The sequence below is a fragment of the Onychostoma macrolepis genome, chromosome 07 (assembly GCF_012432095.1).
Source record: "Onychostoma macrolepis isolate SWU-2019 chromosome 07, ASM1243209v1, whole genome shotgun sequence".
Classification (NCBI taxonomy): Eukaryota; Metazoa; Chordata; class Actinopteri; order Cypriniformes; family Cyprinidae; genus Onychostoma; species Onychostoma macrolepis.
Window position 1 is genome coordinate 43,329,075 of NC_081161.1, and position 16,673 is coordinate 43,345,747.

At 41.5% G+C, this 16,673-nt stretch overlaps 5 protein-coding genes, 1 long non-coding RNA gene and 1 pseudogene across 6 annotated transcripts; 6 read left to right on the forward strand and 1 right to left on the reverse strand.

The window, feature by feature from the left end:
• Nucleotides 1–286: 286 nt before the first annotated feature.
• On the forward strand, nucleotides 287–14,919 carry LOC131544850 (histone H2AX-like; annotated as a pseudogene).
• On the forward strand, nucleotides 1,429–1,911 carry LOC131544837 (histone H3-like). Its single transcript, XM_058783334.1, has one exon. It carries the CDS (start codon nucleotides 1,450–1,452, stop codon nucleotides 1,858–1,860), a length of 411 nt encoding a protein of 136 aa, XP_058639317.1. The 5' UTR covers nucleotides 1,429–1,449; the 3' UTR covers nucleotides 1,861–1,911.
• On the forward strand, nucleotides 2,443–4,038 carry LOC131544844 (histone H4). The gene has a single exon (XM_058783341.1). The coding sequence runs from the start codon at nucleotides 2,649–2,651 to the stop codon at nucleotides 2,958–2,960; it is 312 nt and encodes a 103-aa protein (XP_058639324.1). The 5' UTR covers nucleotides 2,443–2,648; the 3' UTR covers nucleotides 2,961–4,038.
• On the forward strand, nucleotides 4,460–9,094 carry LOC131544839 (histone H2B-like). The gene is made up of 2 exons (XM_058783337.1): nucleotides 4,460–4,865; nucleotides 8,976–9,094. Exons 1-2 carry the CDS (start codon nucleotides 4,495–4,497, stop codon nucleotides 9,010–9,012), a joined length of 408 nt encoding a protein of 135 aa, XP_058639320.1. The 5' UTR covers nucleotides 4,460–4,494; the 3' UTR covers nucleotides 9,013–9,094.
• On the reverse strand, nucleotides 7,465–12,031 carry LOC131544867 (uncharacterized). The gene is made up of 3 exons (XR_009272257.1): nucleotides 11,546–12,031; nucleotides 8,926–9,171; nucleotides 7,465–8,480 (listed from the first exon to the last, which is right to left on the reverse strand). It is a non-coding gene; the product is annotated as an uncharacterized LOC131544867 (long non-coding RNA).
• On the forward strand, nucleotides 12,615–14,047 carry LOC131544829 (histone H1-like). Its single transcript, XM_058783325.1, has one exon. The coding sequence runs from the start codon at nucleotides 13,183–13,185 to the stop codon at nucleotides 13,798–13,800; it is 618 nt and encodes a 205-aa protein (XP_058639308.1). The 5' UTR covers nucleotides 12,615–13,182; the 3' UTR covers nucleotides 13,801–14,047.
• Nucleotides 14,920–15,467: 548 nt separating the features above from the next.
• On the forward strand, nucleotides 15,468–15,955 carry LOC131544836 (histone H3-like). The gene has a single exon (XM_058783333.1). The coding sequence runs from the start codon at nucleotides 15,495–15,497 to the stop codon at nucleotides 15,903–15,905; it is 411 nt and encodes a 136-aa protein (XP_058639316.1). The 5' UTR covers nucleotides 15,468–15,494; the 3' UTR covers nucleotides 15,906–15,955.
• Nucleotides 15,956–16,673: the final 718 nt, after the last annotated feature.

Genomic DNA, 16,673 nt, shown 5'->3' on the forward strand with positions numbered 1-16,673 from the left:
CTCTCGCGGTACTTTGATGACACTGACCGTTCTGTGCAGCGCCGCTTAAAGTCGAACGCACCTATTGGCATGATTGAGAACAAACGTGAGAGGTCACGGGCCTTTTCTCCAAAAAAATCGCTATTTTTATTTAAATATAGCTAAAATAGCTCCTTGTCGCAAAAAAATCAATACAAGTCGCATCAACAATGAGAAAGTAGCTAAATTTGGCGACAAAATCCCCAAATTGCCAACACTGGCTGTAAACAGCGGAAGGGGGTTTGGAGGGAGGTTCACTGATTGGCTTAGAATCTGTTCAGACTCCAGCCAATAGGAGACTGGTACACTTTCTTTTAAAAGTCACATCGCAGTCTTCTATACGATCATTCTTTTCTTGAAACAGTCTTCCTTTATAATGAGTGGAAGAGGTAAAACCGGTGGAAAGGCCCGCGCTAAGGCCAAGACTCGCTCCTCCAGGGCGGGACTGCAGTTCCCCGTCGGCCGTGTTCACAGACTTCTCCGTAAAGGCAACTATGCCGAGCGCGTCGGTGCCGGTGCTCCGGTTTATCTGGCCGCTGTGCTCGAGTATCTCACCGCTGAGATCCTGGAGTTGGCTGGAAACGCCGCTCGGGACAACAAGAAGACCCGTATCATCCCCCGTCACCTGCAGCTGGCGGTGCGCAACGACGAGGAGCTGAACAAGCTTCTAGGCGGCGTGACCATCGCTCAGGGCGGCGTGCTGCCCAACATCCAGGCCGTGCTGCTGCCCAAGAAGACCGAGAAACCCGCCAAGACCAAATAAACTGAGTGCAGTTTCTCTTCAGACCCAAAGGCTCTTTTAAGAGCCACCTATTTTTTTCCATCAGAGAGTGATTGTTCTTTTATCCAGTCTTTGCGTTTGTATAAACACAGACCTCTCTCTCTGTGTGTGTGTGTGTGTGTTTTATATAAAATATAAAACTGTTTCTCATTTGTTTTCTTTTCCGAAGTTAAGTGAAAATACATGTGGTTCCCAAACTAGTAATGTCATGTTGCACTAATTTACAACACTACACAGTTAAAAATGTAGTGCATATTCTGAAAATACGCTCTTGACATGGCCAAGGGACATACTCGGGTAAACTTATAAATTATTTAGTAGTTTATGTAGTTCCAAATGTCTAACTCCACACATTCAGGAATGTTTAAAAAAACATTCACAGGATCTGATTTATTTCACTATTGTTATCTTATAAAACAGAACAAGAATACAGGACATTTTTAGGCGGGAACCACAAACTGTCGTCTCGTTTGAAAACATGAGACGCACATTCATTGGTCAACTGTCTTTTAGAGATGCCAGACAGTAACCAATCAAATACCTTTGAATGCCGTCCAATGAGCGCATGGCAGTCCTAGGCTTCAAATAAGCGTTGCGTTTTGTTCACTAGTTCATTTCATTCGCTCTATTTGAAGTGTTGCTGTGAAGTAATGGCGAGAACCAAGCAGACCGCACGTAAATCCACCGGAGGTAAAGCCCCGAGAAAACAGCTGGCTACTAAAGCCGCTCGTAAGAGCGCACCCGCCACCGGTGGCGTTAAGAAGCCCCATCGTTACAGGCCCGGTACCGTGGCTTTGAGGGAGATTCGTCGTTATCAGAAGTCCACTGAACTGCTGATTCGCAAACTACCTTTCCAGCGTCTGGTGAGAGAAATCGCTCAAGATTTCAAGACGGACCTGCGTTTCCAGAGCTCCGCTGTTATGGCCCTGCAGGAGTCTAGCGAGGCTTATTTGGTCGGTCTGTTTGAAGACACAAACTTGTGCGCCATCCACGCCAAGAGGGTCACCATCATGCCCAAAGACATCCAGCTGGCCCGCCGCATTCGTGGAGAGCGCGCTTAAATCCACAGCTGCTTCAGCCAGACAAACCCCAAAGGCTCTTTTAAGAGCCACTTCAATGTATCTTTGAGAGATGATTTTCATTGAATTACGTTCATGTGTTAAGTCGAAGTAATTTAGGTGTTTGGTTTAGACTACTTAAAAGTTTGATTTGGCTTTAATTTCATGTCAACTATACCAAAACATAGTAAATATGCGACGTATAATGAGAGGAAACGTCACTTCAACGTTTAAAAAACAGGCAGCGAGTCTCCAATCTGCATTCAAAACCATATCTTCCTCTGCTTTATTTATGGAGAAAGCCTAACTATGTTGGAAACGTTCTTAATTCAAAACACTTTACTTGCAAGTTTACGATCTAACTACTGTTTAATAAAAAAAAAAAAACCCTCGAAGAAGCTTGACCATAGAATGTCACTTATGTCTGCTTCATTTTTTTTTTCCCCCCCACCGGCCGTTTATTCCTGAGGGAGGGGCAAGTATCGGGGCGAAATTCTGAACCTTTCTAGTCTATTCAACAAATGTGTCAATATGTTTGTTTGGTGCTGCTAACAGAAGTGAACGTGCTCGAATTCGTGTTAAGAAGATTTTATATGAATTTATGCTTGAATGCGGAAAAATTTAAATAAGGCAGACGTGGATTTGTATAAGGTGACGTTTGGATGACGTTTAGTACCGCCCATGATTGTGGTTTCAACTAGGTCCTCTAGTCAACGATAAAACGTTCGGCTCTTAGGTCTTTCTCATACTGTTTTTTTTTTTTCGTTGTGAAGAGAACAAGCATATCAGAGATGTCTGGAAGAGGAAAAGGCGGTAAAGGGCTCGGAAAAGGAGGCGCTAAGCGTCACCGAAAGGTTCTTCGGGATAATATCCAGGGAATCACTAAACCCGCTATTCGGCGTCTTGCTCGCCGCGGCGGCGTCAAGCGTATTTCTGGGCTGATCTACGAGGAGACGCGCGGTGTGTTGAAGGTGTTTCTGGAGAACGTTATTCGTGATGCTGTGACCTACACCGAGCACGCTAAAAGAAAGACCGTCACCGCTATGGATGTTGTGTATGCTCTGAAACGACAGGGACGCACTCTGTACGGATTCGGAGGTTAAGAGATTTCTGAACAAAACTAAACCCCAACGGCTCTTTTAAGAGCCACCCACCTTTTCACAAAAGTCAAATTTCCAATTTGAGTGACCAAGTTTTTGAAGTCACTTTTTTTTTTTTTTTTTTTTTTTTTTTTTCATGTCTGAGAAATTTACTTAGTTTTAAGATACAGTAGAGAACTGGTCCTTTAAAATACCGTTTGAGCAATGTGGACTTGTAGATACTTAAAAGGAATAGTAGACTTATGTGTAATTCTATCGGCCCATGAGTGTTCTGGGTCAGTGCTGCGGTTTACTAGCGAATTCGTAAACCGTCTGTGTTCATGTGAAATGTAACTTCTGAAGTACCAAGATGGGTTTTGCCTGATATAATTTTAACTGTAACAGCCCAACAACACATTATTCTAACTGCATTGAATACATTTAAAAATTTAAGTTAAATGGGATATTCTGACACTTAGTATGTTTAAGTCCGTAAGTGTTGTAAAAAATGTTTTTTTTGTGTTGTGAAGTCAAGGGCCGCTTTTTAGTCTCAACCCGCCCGCTAAATACAGTAACAGAATCTGTATTGTATCTGTCTGTATTGTACAGTTACTTTTTGTGTTTGTGTCCAGTGGTGCCAACTAATTTTCAGAAAAAGTGGCTAAAGGAAGGTTCTCAACAATTATGCTTTAAGCAGTGCATTAGTAGTTAGTTAGTATGCTACACTCTAAAGTCTGTAAAAATAGGGCACAATCATACTATGTTAAAATGAAATAATTTTCCGTATTGGGTTTTTACCTGCATTTTAAATTATGCATTGTGTTTTGGGATGACAATGGATAATTTCCTGGACAATTACTAAATATCTTCAATTTTTCTGACAGTGTACTAACTGATCAACAATTGCAGGTAAGCTACTAACAAAGTGTATCATAAATGAACAATTATTCAATTATTATTATTATTATGTGTAACAATTGCAAATAGCAGCTAACTCAGTTCACATGATGTGTGTACAGGCGTCTTTAGTTTCCTCTTTTTGTGTAATTTGGATGGAAAATGTGCCTTTTTATTGTCTGAGTCACTTATCAAAAATTGCTAAAAGTTGCCAAATAAATTTTAAAAATTGCTGAATTTGTTGCTAGGTGTTTTTGGAAGAAAAAGTTGCTAGGGTAGTCTGAAAAGTTGCTAAATATAGCAACAAAATTGATAAATTGGCAACACTGTTGTGTCATGCAAACAACCCATGAAACTGTTCGCAATAGACATCTCCGCAAAAAGCGGGAAAATTAAACGAAGAAACCGAATCGGATGGGGGATGGTATTGTCAAGCATAAGGCGATGGGCGGGATTAACACTTTAAAGAAACTGATTGGCTTTACTGCATTTCATAGAAAGTTTAATGTAGCCAATCAAGACATTCTGTGGGTTGGTCCAATCGAGACACGCAATCACAGTCCAGCACTTTCCCTTTTGAAATTAGCATAGGGCAGTGCATAAAAAGCCATGTATTCCATCAACGCAGTTATTCACGTTCGGTTTTTCTGAAGTGAGCGTCATGCCTGAACCCGCGAAGTCCGCGCCTAAGAAGGGCTCAAAGAAGGCCGTCACTAAGACCGCCGGTAAAGGAGGAAAGAAGCGCAGAAAGTCCAGGAAGGAGAGCTATGCTATCTACGTGTATAAAGTGCTGAAGCAGGTTCATCCTGACACCGGGATCTCTTCTAAGGCGATGGGCATCATGAACTCTTTCGTCAACGACATCTTCGAGCGCATCGCCGGTGAATCGTCTCGTCTCGCTCACTACAACAAGCGCTCCACCATCACATCGAGAGAGATCCAGACCGCCGTGCGTCTGCTGCTGCCCGGGGAACTGGCCAAACACGCCGTGTCTGAGGGCACCAAGGCTGTCACCAAATACACCAGCTCGAAGTAAAGATCGTCTGATCTGATCAGCGACCTAAAGGCTCTTTTAAGAGCCACCCATGCTGTCTTTAAAAGAGCTTATTACAGAGTCTTAACACACACTTAATAATTATTTATTTTGTTTTCTGAATGTGAAGAATTATCATTAGCAGTTGTTTCGTATTGATTACCACTAAATAGTTCTTTCAATAATTCAAATGAGCTTTATTGGCATGACTTGCACAGTATCGCCACAGTATTGCCGAAGCATTACATGAATAAGGAACAATTCATAGGAAAAATAATAGATCTGTAAAATAATTAAGTAAATATGTACATGTGTACTTCATTTATTTTTCCCACAAACAAGAAAAATATTTAAAACCAAAAAAAAAAAAAAACTGTACAACATGCAAGAAATGATCTTGCTTCAGTTTTGTCCACTGGCTGATAGTCTTAGTTTGTGAGTTTAGGCAGTGAGTTTCCCCAAAACTCACTGCCATATAGTGCAATTGGTTCGATTTATTGCTTTTAGGATTTTTAGCCAGGTTTGAATTGGAATTTCATACTGAATTGTATTTTTGATCATGTAGAAGACTCTCAGTGCCTTTGCTTTCAGTGCATTCACAGCCAGATTGAAGTTTCCTGTTGAGCTGATTTTTAGTCCCAGATAGGTGTATTCATGAGTGTGTTGGAGGACCTGGTTTCCTGCTCTGAATGTGTATTTATTTTCCTTACACCTGGGCCTCTTTTGAAAAATCATTATTTTTGGTTTTGTTAGATTCATTTTAAGAGCCCATGTTTGACTAGATGTCTCTGATGTTGAGGAGCTGTTGTAGTCCCTCTTTTGTTTTTGACAGAATGACTAAATCATCTGCAAAGAGGAGACATTTGATTTCTGATTCAGTTAGGGTTGGGCCGGGGGCGGTCGAATTGTTTATTTCTTTGGCTAATTCATTTATATAAATGTTAAACAGAGTGGGGCTCAATGAGCAACCTTGTCTAACTCCTCATAGATGAGAGAAAAATTCTGTTCGTTTGTTCCCTATTTTTACAGCACATGTATTGTTTTTATAGATGGTGCTGATTAGATCGTAAGATCCCGTCTGATCCCGTTTTCCAGTCGTTTTAGAAAGAGTCCTTCATGCCAGATTGAATCAAAAGCTTTTTCAAAGTCAATAAAGCAAGCAAAGATTTTGGTTTTGTTTTGGTGTACGTGCTTATCAATGATAGTGTGGAGGATATACAGTGAGGAAAATAAGTATTTGAACACCCTGCTATTTTGCAAGTTCTCCCACTTAGAAATCATGGAGGGGTCTGAAATTGTCATCGTAGGTGCATGTCCACTGTGAGAGACATAATCTAAAAAAAAAAATCCAGAAATCACAATGTATGATTTTTTAACTATTTATTTGTATGATACAGCTGCAAATAAGTATTTGAACACCTGTCTATCAGCTAGAATTCTGACCCTCAAAGACCTGTTAGTCTGCCTTTAAAATGTCCACCTCCACTCCATTTATTATCCTAAATTAGATGCACCTGTTTGAGGTCGTTAGCTGCATAAAGACACCTGTCCCCCCCCTTAAAATCAGTAAGAATCCAACTACTAACATGGCCAAGACCAAAGAGCTGGCCAAAGACACTAGAGACAAAATTGTACACCTCCACAAGGCTGGAAAGGGCTACGGGGAAATTGCCAAGCAGCTTGGTGAAAAAAGGTCCACTGTTGGAGCAATCATTAGAAAATGGAAGAAGCTAAACATGACTGTCAATCTCCCTCGGACTGGGGCTCCATGCAAGATCTCACCTCGTGGGGTCTCAATGATCCTAAGAAAGGTGAGAAATCAGCCCAGAACTACACGGGAGGAGCTGGTCAATGACCTGAAAAGAGCTGGGACCACCGTTTCCAAGGTTACTGTTGGTAATACACTAAGACGTCATGGTTTGAAATCATGCATGGCACGGAAGGTTCCCCTGCTTAAACCAGGCCTGACTTGAGTTTGCCAATGACCATTTGGATGATCCAGAGGAGTCATGGGAGAAAGTCATGTGGTCAGATGAGACCAAAATAGAACTTTTTGGTCATAATTCCACTAAACGTGTTTGGAGGAAGAAGAATGATGAGTACCATCCCAAGAACACCATCCCTACTGTGAAGCATGGGGGTGGTAGCATCATGCTTTGGGGGTGTTTTTCTGCACATGGGACAGGGCGACTGCACTGTATTAAGGAGAGGATGACCGGGGCCATGTATCAAACTCCGTGTTTCTCAGCGACAGGCCAGAAACCTGACTGATCTAGAGAAGATCTGTGTGGAGGAGTGGGCCAAAATCCCTCCTGCAGTGTGTGCAAACCTGGTGAAAAACTACAGGAAACGTTTGACCTCTGTAATTGCAAACAAAGGCTACTGTACCAAATATTAACATTGATTTTCTCAGGTGTTCAAATACTTATTTGCAGCTGTATCATACAAATAAATAGTTAAAAAATCATACATTGTGATTTCTGGATTTTTTTTTTTAGATTATGTCTCTCACAGTGGACATGCACCTACGATGACAATTTCAGACCCCTCCATGATTTCTAAGTGGGAGAACTTGCAAAATAGCAGGGTGTTCAAATACTTATTTTCCTCACTGTAAATGTGGTCAGATGTTCTGTGTTTGGGCAGAAATCCAATTTGACTTTTCGAAGATTTTGTGGGTTTTTTGAGAGTTTTGTAATCGTATTTTAATATTTGAACAGAATATTTTCCTTGAATATTTAATCGTATGTTAATAATTTGAACAGAATATTTTTATAGATACATATGTACACACATACATCTTTCTTTCTTTTTCCACTAAGTCACTAACCCATTAGGTGATGTTTCTGAGGTCTCTGGATTGAGATGGACTGGGCCGGCTGTCGTCTGTGTTGGTGTTTGAGTGATCTGCTGGCTGCTTTGGTGTAGCTCTGGCTGCCTGGGTGCTGTTCCTGCTGATGTTCATGTGAATGATGGGGTGAAGGAGCTGCAGGCCTGGTGCTGCGGTGTGTTCCAGGGTGACGCATAGAGCCTGCCGTGTCCCTGTAGTGGCTCTATGGGGTGTCCACGGGGGCGCTGCAGTGCGCTGGAGCTGCGGCTCAGTGCGATGTCCTTTAGGGTCTTGGCAAAGATGGGAACCGCCCTTCTGTGGAGATGGACATGGCCGTAAAGGCTGTCGAGATTCAGGGTGGGGTGTTGAGCCAGGTAAACATTGGGTTTAAGGGCACAGTCACTCTTGCGTTTATATGCCTGATGGTGTCTGGGTGGAAATCAGAGCATAACAGCACGGGTGGAGAGGATGATTTTGGAGTTGGGGAAGTGGGAGGATGCTTTCTCTGCTACATTAACGAGAGCTGTAGCTACTCTTTCTTGTGGCTCTCAGGTGGTTGGTGCCGGTGTGGATGATAATATGGCTGGGGGAACCCAGCTGCTCTTCACACAAGAGCTCCAGGGCCTTCTGTGTGTTTGGGCACCATATTTTCGTGACGTTTCTTCTCGGGAACAGTTTCTTTCATCAACAAATTTGCGTCGAGTCCATCAGGAGTACGATTTGGGGCTGTGTTTGGCTATAGGAGTCAGGTGGAGGAGTGCTGCCGGGGTTGATGAACATGACACTGAAAAACAGAAACACAAAAACATTACTGAGAAACATACAGAGCCCCTGGCCTGAAGGCTTTCAAAAAGGAACCTAAATTTGTTTGAGTAAACACAAAAGCACTGACATATCATCTATAATGTCCCCTTAGCTCTGTATTAAGGGAATAGTTTACCCCACATAAAATAAAAAAACAAAATAAAATAATAACAAAGTTATTTGTTTGTGTTCCAAAGAAGAAAATACAGGATTGGTTACAATGTGAGTACATTTTATTCTAATCCTGCCTTCTTCATTAGGATGTTGGTTATGAGGTCTTGATGATTTCACTGTATTTCAGTATATGTGATATTTTTAGTTATACTTTTGTTAATGTGAGGTATAATAAACACAGCTGTCAGTAACTGATTGCTCATCAATAAAATCTCATCATCTGACAGAGACTGAGCTCCACTGACTCTCACCTCTGACTGAGATCCAGCTCTTGGGTGACGGTCCTCTCTCTGTTTTACAGGAGTAGAAACCCTCATGTGACTTTGAGACAGTCGTGATGTTCATCTCTCCTGTCGTCTGATTCTGGACGAGTGATCTGTCTTTATAGAAATCAGCTCTGAGGATCGGGGAGTTTGTAGATCGATGTAAACAGTGTAGAGTCAGAGTATCTCCCTCAATCACAGGATCAACAGAACTCCCCAGAATCACATCACCATCTACACAACACAAGAAACATCTGCATGTAAGAAGATGGTGATACAGATTGTACTTAACCAGAAACAAACATGTAAAAATAAATTTTTATATTATAATTCATTGGATACCTTGATAATTAGTACAAAGAATAGGTGAATATACCCTTCCAGAATCACAGGACAAGCCACAACTATTCAGAATTACAGCAGCTCATGTCTATGGTAGCCTACTTAAACACATAACTGAATTCATAAAGGGTTACTCCACCCCATAATGAAAATTTTGTCATTAATCACTTACCCCCATATCATTTCAAACCTGTAAAAGCTCTCTGACCCTCCCATAGACAGCAATGTAATAATCACGATCAACGTCCAAACGTAGCAAGGAGATTGGTTAAGTATGTGACATCAAGGGTTCGACCGTAATTTTACGAAGCTACGAAAATACTTTTTGTATGCAAAGAAAACAAAAATAACGACTTTATTCAACAGTTCGTCTCCTCTGTCAGCATAGCGCCATTTTGGTGAATATCCGCTGGATGGAAACTGCGTACACTCTTCTGTGTCAGCTATGTTTCTGGACGTTGATCGTGTTTATTACATTGCTGTCTATGTCTCCGTTCATTGTCTTTCATGCAAATCATCATCTGTCCCCAAAACTCAATTGTTAGTCCCTGTCTCCATTTGGAGGATGTTTGTTATGGTCTGAGTACTTAATGAAAAGTTACAAGAAGATCAGGCACAATTCTGTAATCAGTTGAGCCCATATTGTGTCCATACACTCCATAATATGTCTTTCTGAAGTCATGCATCTTTTACTCTTAGATTTACTTTTGAGTATTTGAAATCTTGTATTGATTATCTCTGAATTGACTGTGCAATTGGAATTATATTTACCTGACTGAAAATAAATTGTTACATTTGAATTGATTCTGTTTACTCTGAAATGATTGACTCTAGTACGTTATATCCTTGTTATCACATATCTGCGTCAGGTTAGTAACAGACTAAAGTCCAGTTGAGATTGAGTATGGGGAACGCCAACTGAGATTTTAGAGATCTGGATTACACTTGGCATTAGTTCAAGTGTACTTACATTGTAAAGGCCATACTCTGGCTAAGTGTACATGCGACACCATGGCATGACCTGTGACTGTGTGAGTGTGCGTGTGCAGCAAAATCCCCAGTGTTAATTTAACCATGCGGAAGTCGTGGCCTAATGGTTAGAGTCAGCCTCGTAACCCAAAGGTTTGAGTCTCAGGTCCGCCAGGGATTGTAGGTGGGGGAGTGAATGTACAGCGCTCTCTCTCCACCTTCAATACCACGACTGAGGTGCCCTTGAGCAAGGCACCAAACCCCAACTGTTCCCAGGGTGCCACAGAATAAATGGCTGCCCACTACTCCGGGTGTGTGTGTTCACGGTGTGTCAAGTCACCTTTATTTATATAGCGCTTTTAAAGGGGTCATATAATGGTACATGCACTTTTACAAGTTGATTGTACTAAAATGTGTGTTAGCAGTGCCTGTACACAACCATCATAAAATGATAAAAATCCATCCAGTGTTTTTTTTTTTATCTCCTTATTTGTTTTACCCTGTCTCAAATCAAGCCGTTCGGGACGCCCCTCCCACGATGGTTGATTGACAGCAGTGTTTCAACACAGACCCGCCCTTGCTCGTGAGCGAGCTGTCAATCATAGTCCGCGCGTCATTGTTGATATACGCTGGAGCTGTCTATGAGCAGAATGGCGTCTAAGCGATTGTGGTGTTCTGTTCTCGGGTGCAATAATGAACACAGCAGTCATTTTGATGTTCCTAAGTCCGAACCGCTGAAGACACAGTGGCTGAGTTTTGCTTTTGAAGGGAATATTCCCCACGAGCAACGTCAATGTTTTCATGTTTGCGCGAATCATTTTCACCAGACTGCTTTATAAATGAAGGTCAGTATAAAGCTGGTTTTGCTAAGAAGCTGCTCCTGAAAAAGAATCGGTACCAACTATTCGTGTTCCTGCTGAACCTCCAGAAGAAGTGAGTGTAACGTTTAATTAACCTTTATATTAATCTTTGTAAATCGCTAGCACGCTTCACGATGTATGTGGCTAATGTTTACATTCAGGGTACATGCATGTTTTCTATTTACGATGTTCTCAATATGAAAAATTCCTGCCGTGACCTCATATCAGTGTTTCCGCCCTGAGAGTTGTACCTAACACTGCATAGATAACGTTACGCATCACTGACAAGCCTACATTTACCGAATTTATTTTTCATGACCATTAGCTGTAACATCAATCTTTCAATGAACTAACGTATCAGTAAACACATAGCTATCTCACTACTCTACCTGACAGTACACACAAAAATAGATAAAAGTGACATTACGTTAACCAACCATTCAGAAACGTCCCGTTCGAGCCTTAATTGTCGAACTTCTTCGGGGCCGTCATCCTGTTCCGGGTCCGACTCCGGTTCGAATTGATAAGGTTGCACAGTATCCTCAGAGACTCCCGCTGCCATTCTTCAAAATATACCCTCAACTGTTGTCAAGGCAACACTCCACGTGTGTTGTGTCAAAAACGCCCCACAGAACAGAGGGGCGGGGCGAGCAAAGCTCATTAGCATTTAAAAACACACGCACTAAAACTGTGTGCTGAAAACAGAGCTGTTTTTGAGCAGGTAAAATGAGTGTTTTCTTACAATACTAATGAGAATTTTTAATTAAAGTATATTACAAACTTTCAATTTAGACCCTAAAGAATCATATTAGCTTGTACAAAAATGGCATTATATGACCCCTTTAATAATACGTGTGTGCGTTCACTGCTGTGCCTGTGCACGTGCACTTTGGATGGAATAAATGCAGAGCATTAATTACAAGTATGGGTTACCATACACTCTTAACACTCTGAGTATGGACTCATAAACACCGAGGCAGTGTTAAAAGTAATTTGAAGTAAAGTAAAATTTAAGGGTCAAGATCCCAACTAAAGCAGGCACTGAATGGTGACATACAACTTTTGATTTTCTCCTTTGGTGATTCTGTTTGTTAACATCAGGTGTCTTCAATAATGGTCAATTATCACTCAATTAATCACCTAATTATCTCATTAACTTTAACACTGCCTCAGTGTTTATATGAGTCAGCGTGTTAAATTAACACTGGAGATTTTGCTGTGTGTTTGTATATATATATATATATATATATATATATATATATATATATATATATATATATATATAAATAATAGTCTAGGGATAATGTTGTTTTATTCAAGTGTATACAGATCTATGGTAAAGCTGTTAAAAATAAATAAATAATAATATTGCCTTGTTGGAGGCAATAGTAAAAAAGGAGGTGTCATTTTGATCTGAGTTATAAACCTTTTTCATAATCAGGAAGACTTCAGAATCATAATCTCGCAGCAAAAATCAACTCATGATGACTGAACTTCATACTTCAGCAATAAAGGAGTGAAACACACGAGAAGCAGCAGTAACCTGAGATGAAGAGCAGTTACACCGACAGCCGTGTCTTGTGCTTCAAGCTGCTAAAACAACTTCTGAACGAACCCCTCCACAAGTCTCTCAGTGGTGTTTCTTTCATTAAAGCCATTGTGAAAATGCTTATTTAACACATGGAGAAAAGATTCCAGTCATCTGACACGATTATTACACAGAAATCACATGAAATATGTACGTAAAGTTGTCCATTCCCGCGTGCACGTCGAGGATATGAACTTACGTTGGTAAAATAAATGTTCACTTGTAACGTGTTTTGGGCAGTAAATAAAGTTCGGTATCTCCACTCAATGTGCACGGTGTTTTTACACCGCCAAACAATTTTACTGCTTTAGTTTTGCTCCAGATTTGAGAGAAGAAAACACAAGCACGAGCGGCTCATACAGGAGTACAGACACTGAGCAGAGCAGATTGAGTCTACACGGTTCTCATGCTGTGGTTAAGTGCGCAGCGCCGCCCAGCAGCCGCTCATTCATTGTTTACAGTCATAGTTTTGAGTTCAGAAACATTATGGCAGAAACCGCTCCAGCAGCTGCCGCGACCAAAGCGGCCAAGAAGAAACCAGCAGTTAAACGCAAGAGAACGGGTCCGAGCGTCGGCGAGCTCATCGTCAAGGCTGTGTCCGCGTCTAAGGAGAGGAGCGGTGTGTCTCTCGCCGCCCTGAAGAAAGCGCTCGCTGCCGGTGGCTACGATGTGGAGAAGAACAACTCCCGCGTCAAGATCGCCGTTAAGAGTCTGGTGACTAAAGGCACCCTGGTCCAGACCAAAGGAACCGGCGCCTCAGGCTCGTTCAAGCTCAACAAGAAACAAGCCGAGACCAAGACAAAACCCGCCAAGAAAGCCGCTCCTAAAGCCAAGAAGCCTGCAGCCAAGAAGCCCGCAGCCAAGAAACCAGCCGCCGCCAAGAAGCCCAAAGCCGCAGCCGCAAAGAAGCCCGCCGCTAAGAAATCCCCGAAGAAGGCCAAGAAACCCGCTGCTAAAAAGGCAACGAAGAGCCCCAAAAAGGCAAAGAAACCAGCAACTCCCAAGAAAGCAGCCAAGAGCCCTAAAAAGGCCAAAGCAACCAAACCCAAAACGGCGAAACCCAAAGCTGCCAAGCCTAAAAAGACAGCAGCCAAAAAGAAATAAACTGCATCTTTTTGAACGTTCTATCAAAACGGCTCTTTTAAGAGCCACCCATTAATTCAAAGTAGAGAGCATTATTTCCTCGGTTATCTGCCCAGTGATGTGTCCTTACGTAATTTGGACATTATTGATAAAATAATTTAAACTGCTTCAAGTCAAAGTTTAAACTATTATTATTAAAACCAGACAAGTAAATATCAGGTAAGGTAGGGTTATTCCTGTAGTACATCTTAAAAAAACAAAAACAAAACCCATAAAATGCCATATATATGTCCTTTAAAATAAAAAAATAATCAGAAACAAATTAAAAAGAAAACGAAATAAAGGTACACAAAAAGAAGCCAATACACGTTTAAACTATGTAACTAGAGCTGTAAACAGCGGAAGGGGGTTTGGAGGGAGGTTCACTGATTGGCTTAGAATCTGTTCAGACTCTAGCCAATAGGAGACTGGGACACTTTCATTTAAAAGTCACATCGCAATCATTCATTCTTTGAAACAGTCTTCCTTTATAATGAGTGGAAGAGGTAAAACCGGTGGAAAGGCCCGCGCTAAGGCCAAGACTCGCTCCTCCAGGGCGGGACTGCAGTTCCCCGTCGGCCGTGTTCACAGACTTCTCCGTAAAGGCAACTATGCCGAGCGCGTCGGAGCTGGTGCTCCGGTTTATCTGGCCGCTGTGCTCGAGTATCTCACCGCTGAGATCCTGGAGTTGGCTGGAAACGCCGCTCGGGACAACAAGAAGACCCGTATCATCCCCCGTCACCTGCAGCTGGCGGTGCGCAACGACGAGGAGCTGAACAAGCTTCTAGGCGGCGTGACCATCGCTCAGGGCGGCGTGCTGCCCAACATCCAGGCCGTGCTGCTGCCCAAGAAGACCGAGAAACCCGCCAAGACCAAATAAACTGAGTGCAGTTTCTCTTCAGACCCAAAGGCTCTTTTAAGAGCCACCCATTTTCTCCTTAAAAGAGCGTTTTCGTTTATTCGATCATTTAAATGGATTTTGAAATGTGTAATAAACAGTTTTTAATTATTATTTTGTGTGTGTGTGTGTGAGCATAGTACAAAATAAAATGGGTCTTTACTATATTGTTCCACAACGTGGTATAAAACTCGATAAGAAAGCGGGAGAGTGGTTTATTTTAACCCATTCATCTTTATAAAACAACTTTAGTGGAAGACGCAGTGTATTGTGTTTGTCTAATTACTGTGAACTTTTAAGTTGTGATGAACAATTAATCACAATGTGTATAAGATGTATAGCTTTACTGGCATAGTTACAAAGATTTACACTTGCAATATTAATGCATATTTCCAAATACAAACAAAATATTAATTGCGGCAAGAAATATCTGTTGTTTTTGTTTTAGTTTCATCAGTCCTACTCATTCAGTAAGAAATAAAGTAACAACGAATCTTTGTGCACAAATGTAATGTTTTGGCCTTTTTTGTCATTTCATGTAAACAAAGAGAAATAATAACCGAGATTTGGGCGGGAACCACAAGCTGTGGTCGCTTGAAAACATGAGACGCACAGTCATTGGTCAGTCATTTCGAAAGGCTATACAATAACCAATTAAATGCCTTGAAGCTACGCCATCCAATCAGCGCATGGCAGCCCTGGGCTTAAAAGCCTATGTCGCTGTCCTCACTTCATTTTTTGTTGTGTTGTTTTTGGCTTCGGTAATTCTTTCTGAATAATGGCGAGAACCAAGCAGACCGCTCGTAAATCCACCGGAGGTAAAGCCCCGAGAAAACAGCTGGCTACTAAAGCCGCTCGTAAGAGCGCACCCGCCACCGGTGGCGTTAAGAAGCCCCATCGTTACAGGCCCGGTACCGTGGCTTTAAGGGAGATTCGTCGTTATCAGAAGTCCACTGAACTACTGATTCGCAAACTACCTTTCCAGCGTCTGGTGAGAGAAATCGCTCAAGACTTCAAGACGGACCTGCGTTTCCAGAGCTCCGCTGTTATGGCCCTGCAGGAGTCTAGCGAGGCTTATTTGGTCGGTCTGTTTGAGGACACCAACTTGTGCGCCATCCACGCCAAGAGGGTCACCATCATGCCCAAAGACATCCAGCTGGCCCGCCGCATTCGTGGAGAGCGCGCTTAAATCCACAGCTGCTTCAGCCAGACAAACCCCAAAGGCTCTTTTAAGAGCCATTTCAATATTTCTATAAAAGCTTATTTCCTTTAATCAATTACTAATAAAATATGAACGACTGTAACTGGTCTTAAGTGTAATTTAGCTAACACACGACGTAACTGTTACGTAACCTATTGGTATTTTTTGGTAATTTCATGACTTACCAATAGGCAACGTAACCACGACGTCGTATGCACGTAATTCCATTGGTGGTCCATTACCATCTCATTACCAACTCACAACGTCGACAGTACGTCCTCGTAACATAACCAAGAACGTCCCAGATAGGTACTCTAATCGTAATATATTGGTAACGTCGTGATTTACTGGCAACGTAACTGCAACGTTGTATGCACGTAATTTCATTACCATAATTTTTGTACGTTCTTTATGCTCTGATTACCATAATGCTATTTAAAAAGTGTGATTAAACTTCAGACACAAGATTGAATGTTCCTTGAAGATAAAATGTGTTTCTTTTCACCAAGTCAGAATATGGACGATTGCTTTTAATATGCATTTATATAGCCCTATTAATAAATTCACATCAATTACACCCATACAGCACTGTTAAATGTTGAAATAACATCAAATTAAAAAATTGTTCCTCAAATTTTGACTTATTTCAAAAACATAAACTGACCACAAACTTTAATAACACAAGTGATTTGAATATTAATTCATTTATTATAATAAAATGCAAGAAGCTTTTAAAAATATTAACGTAAATAGTAA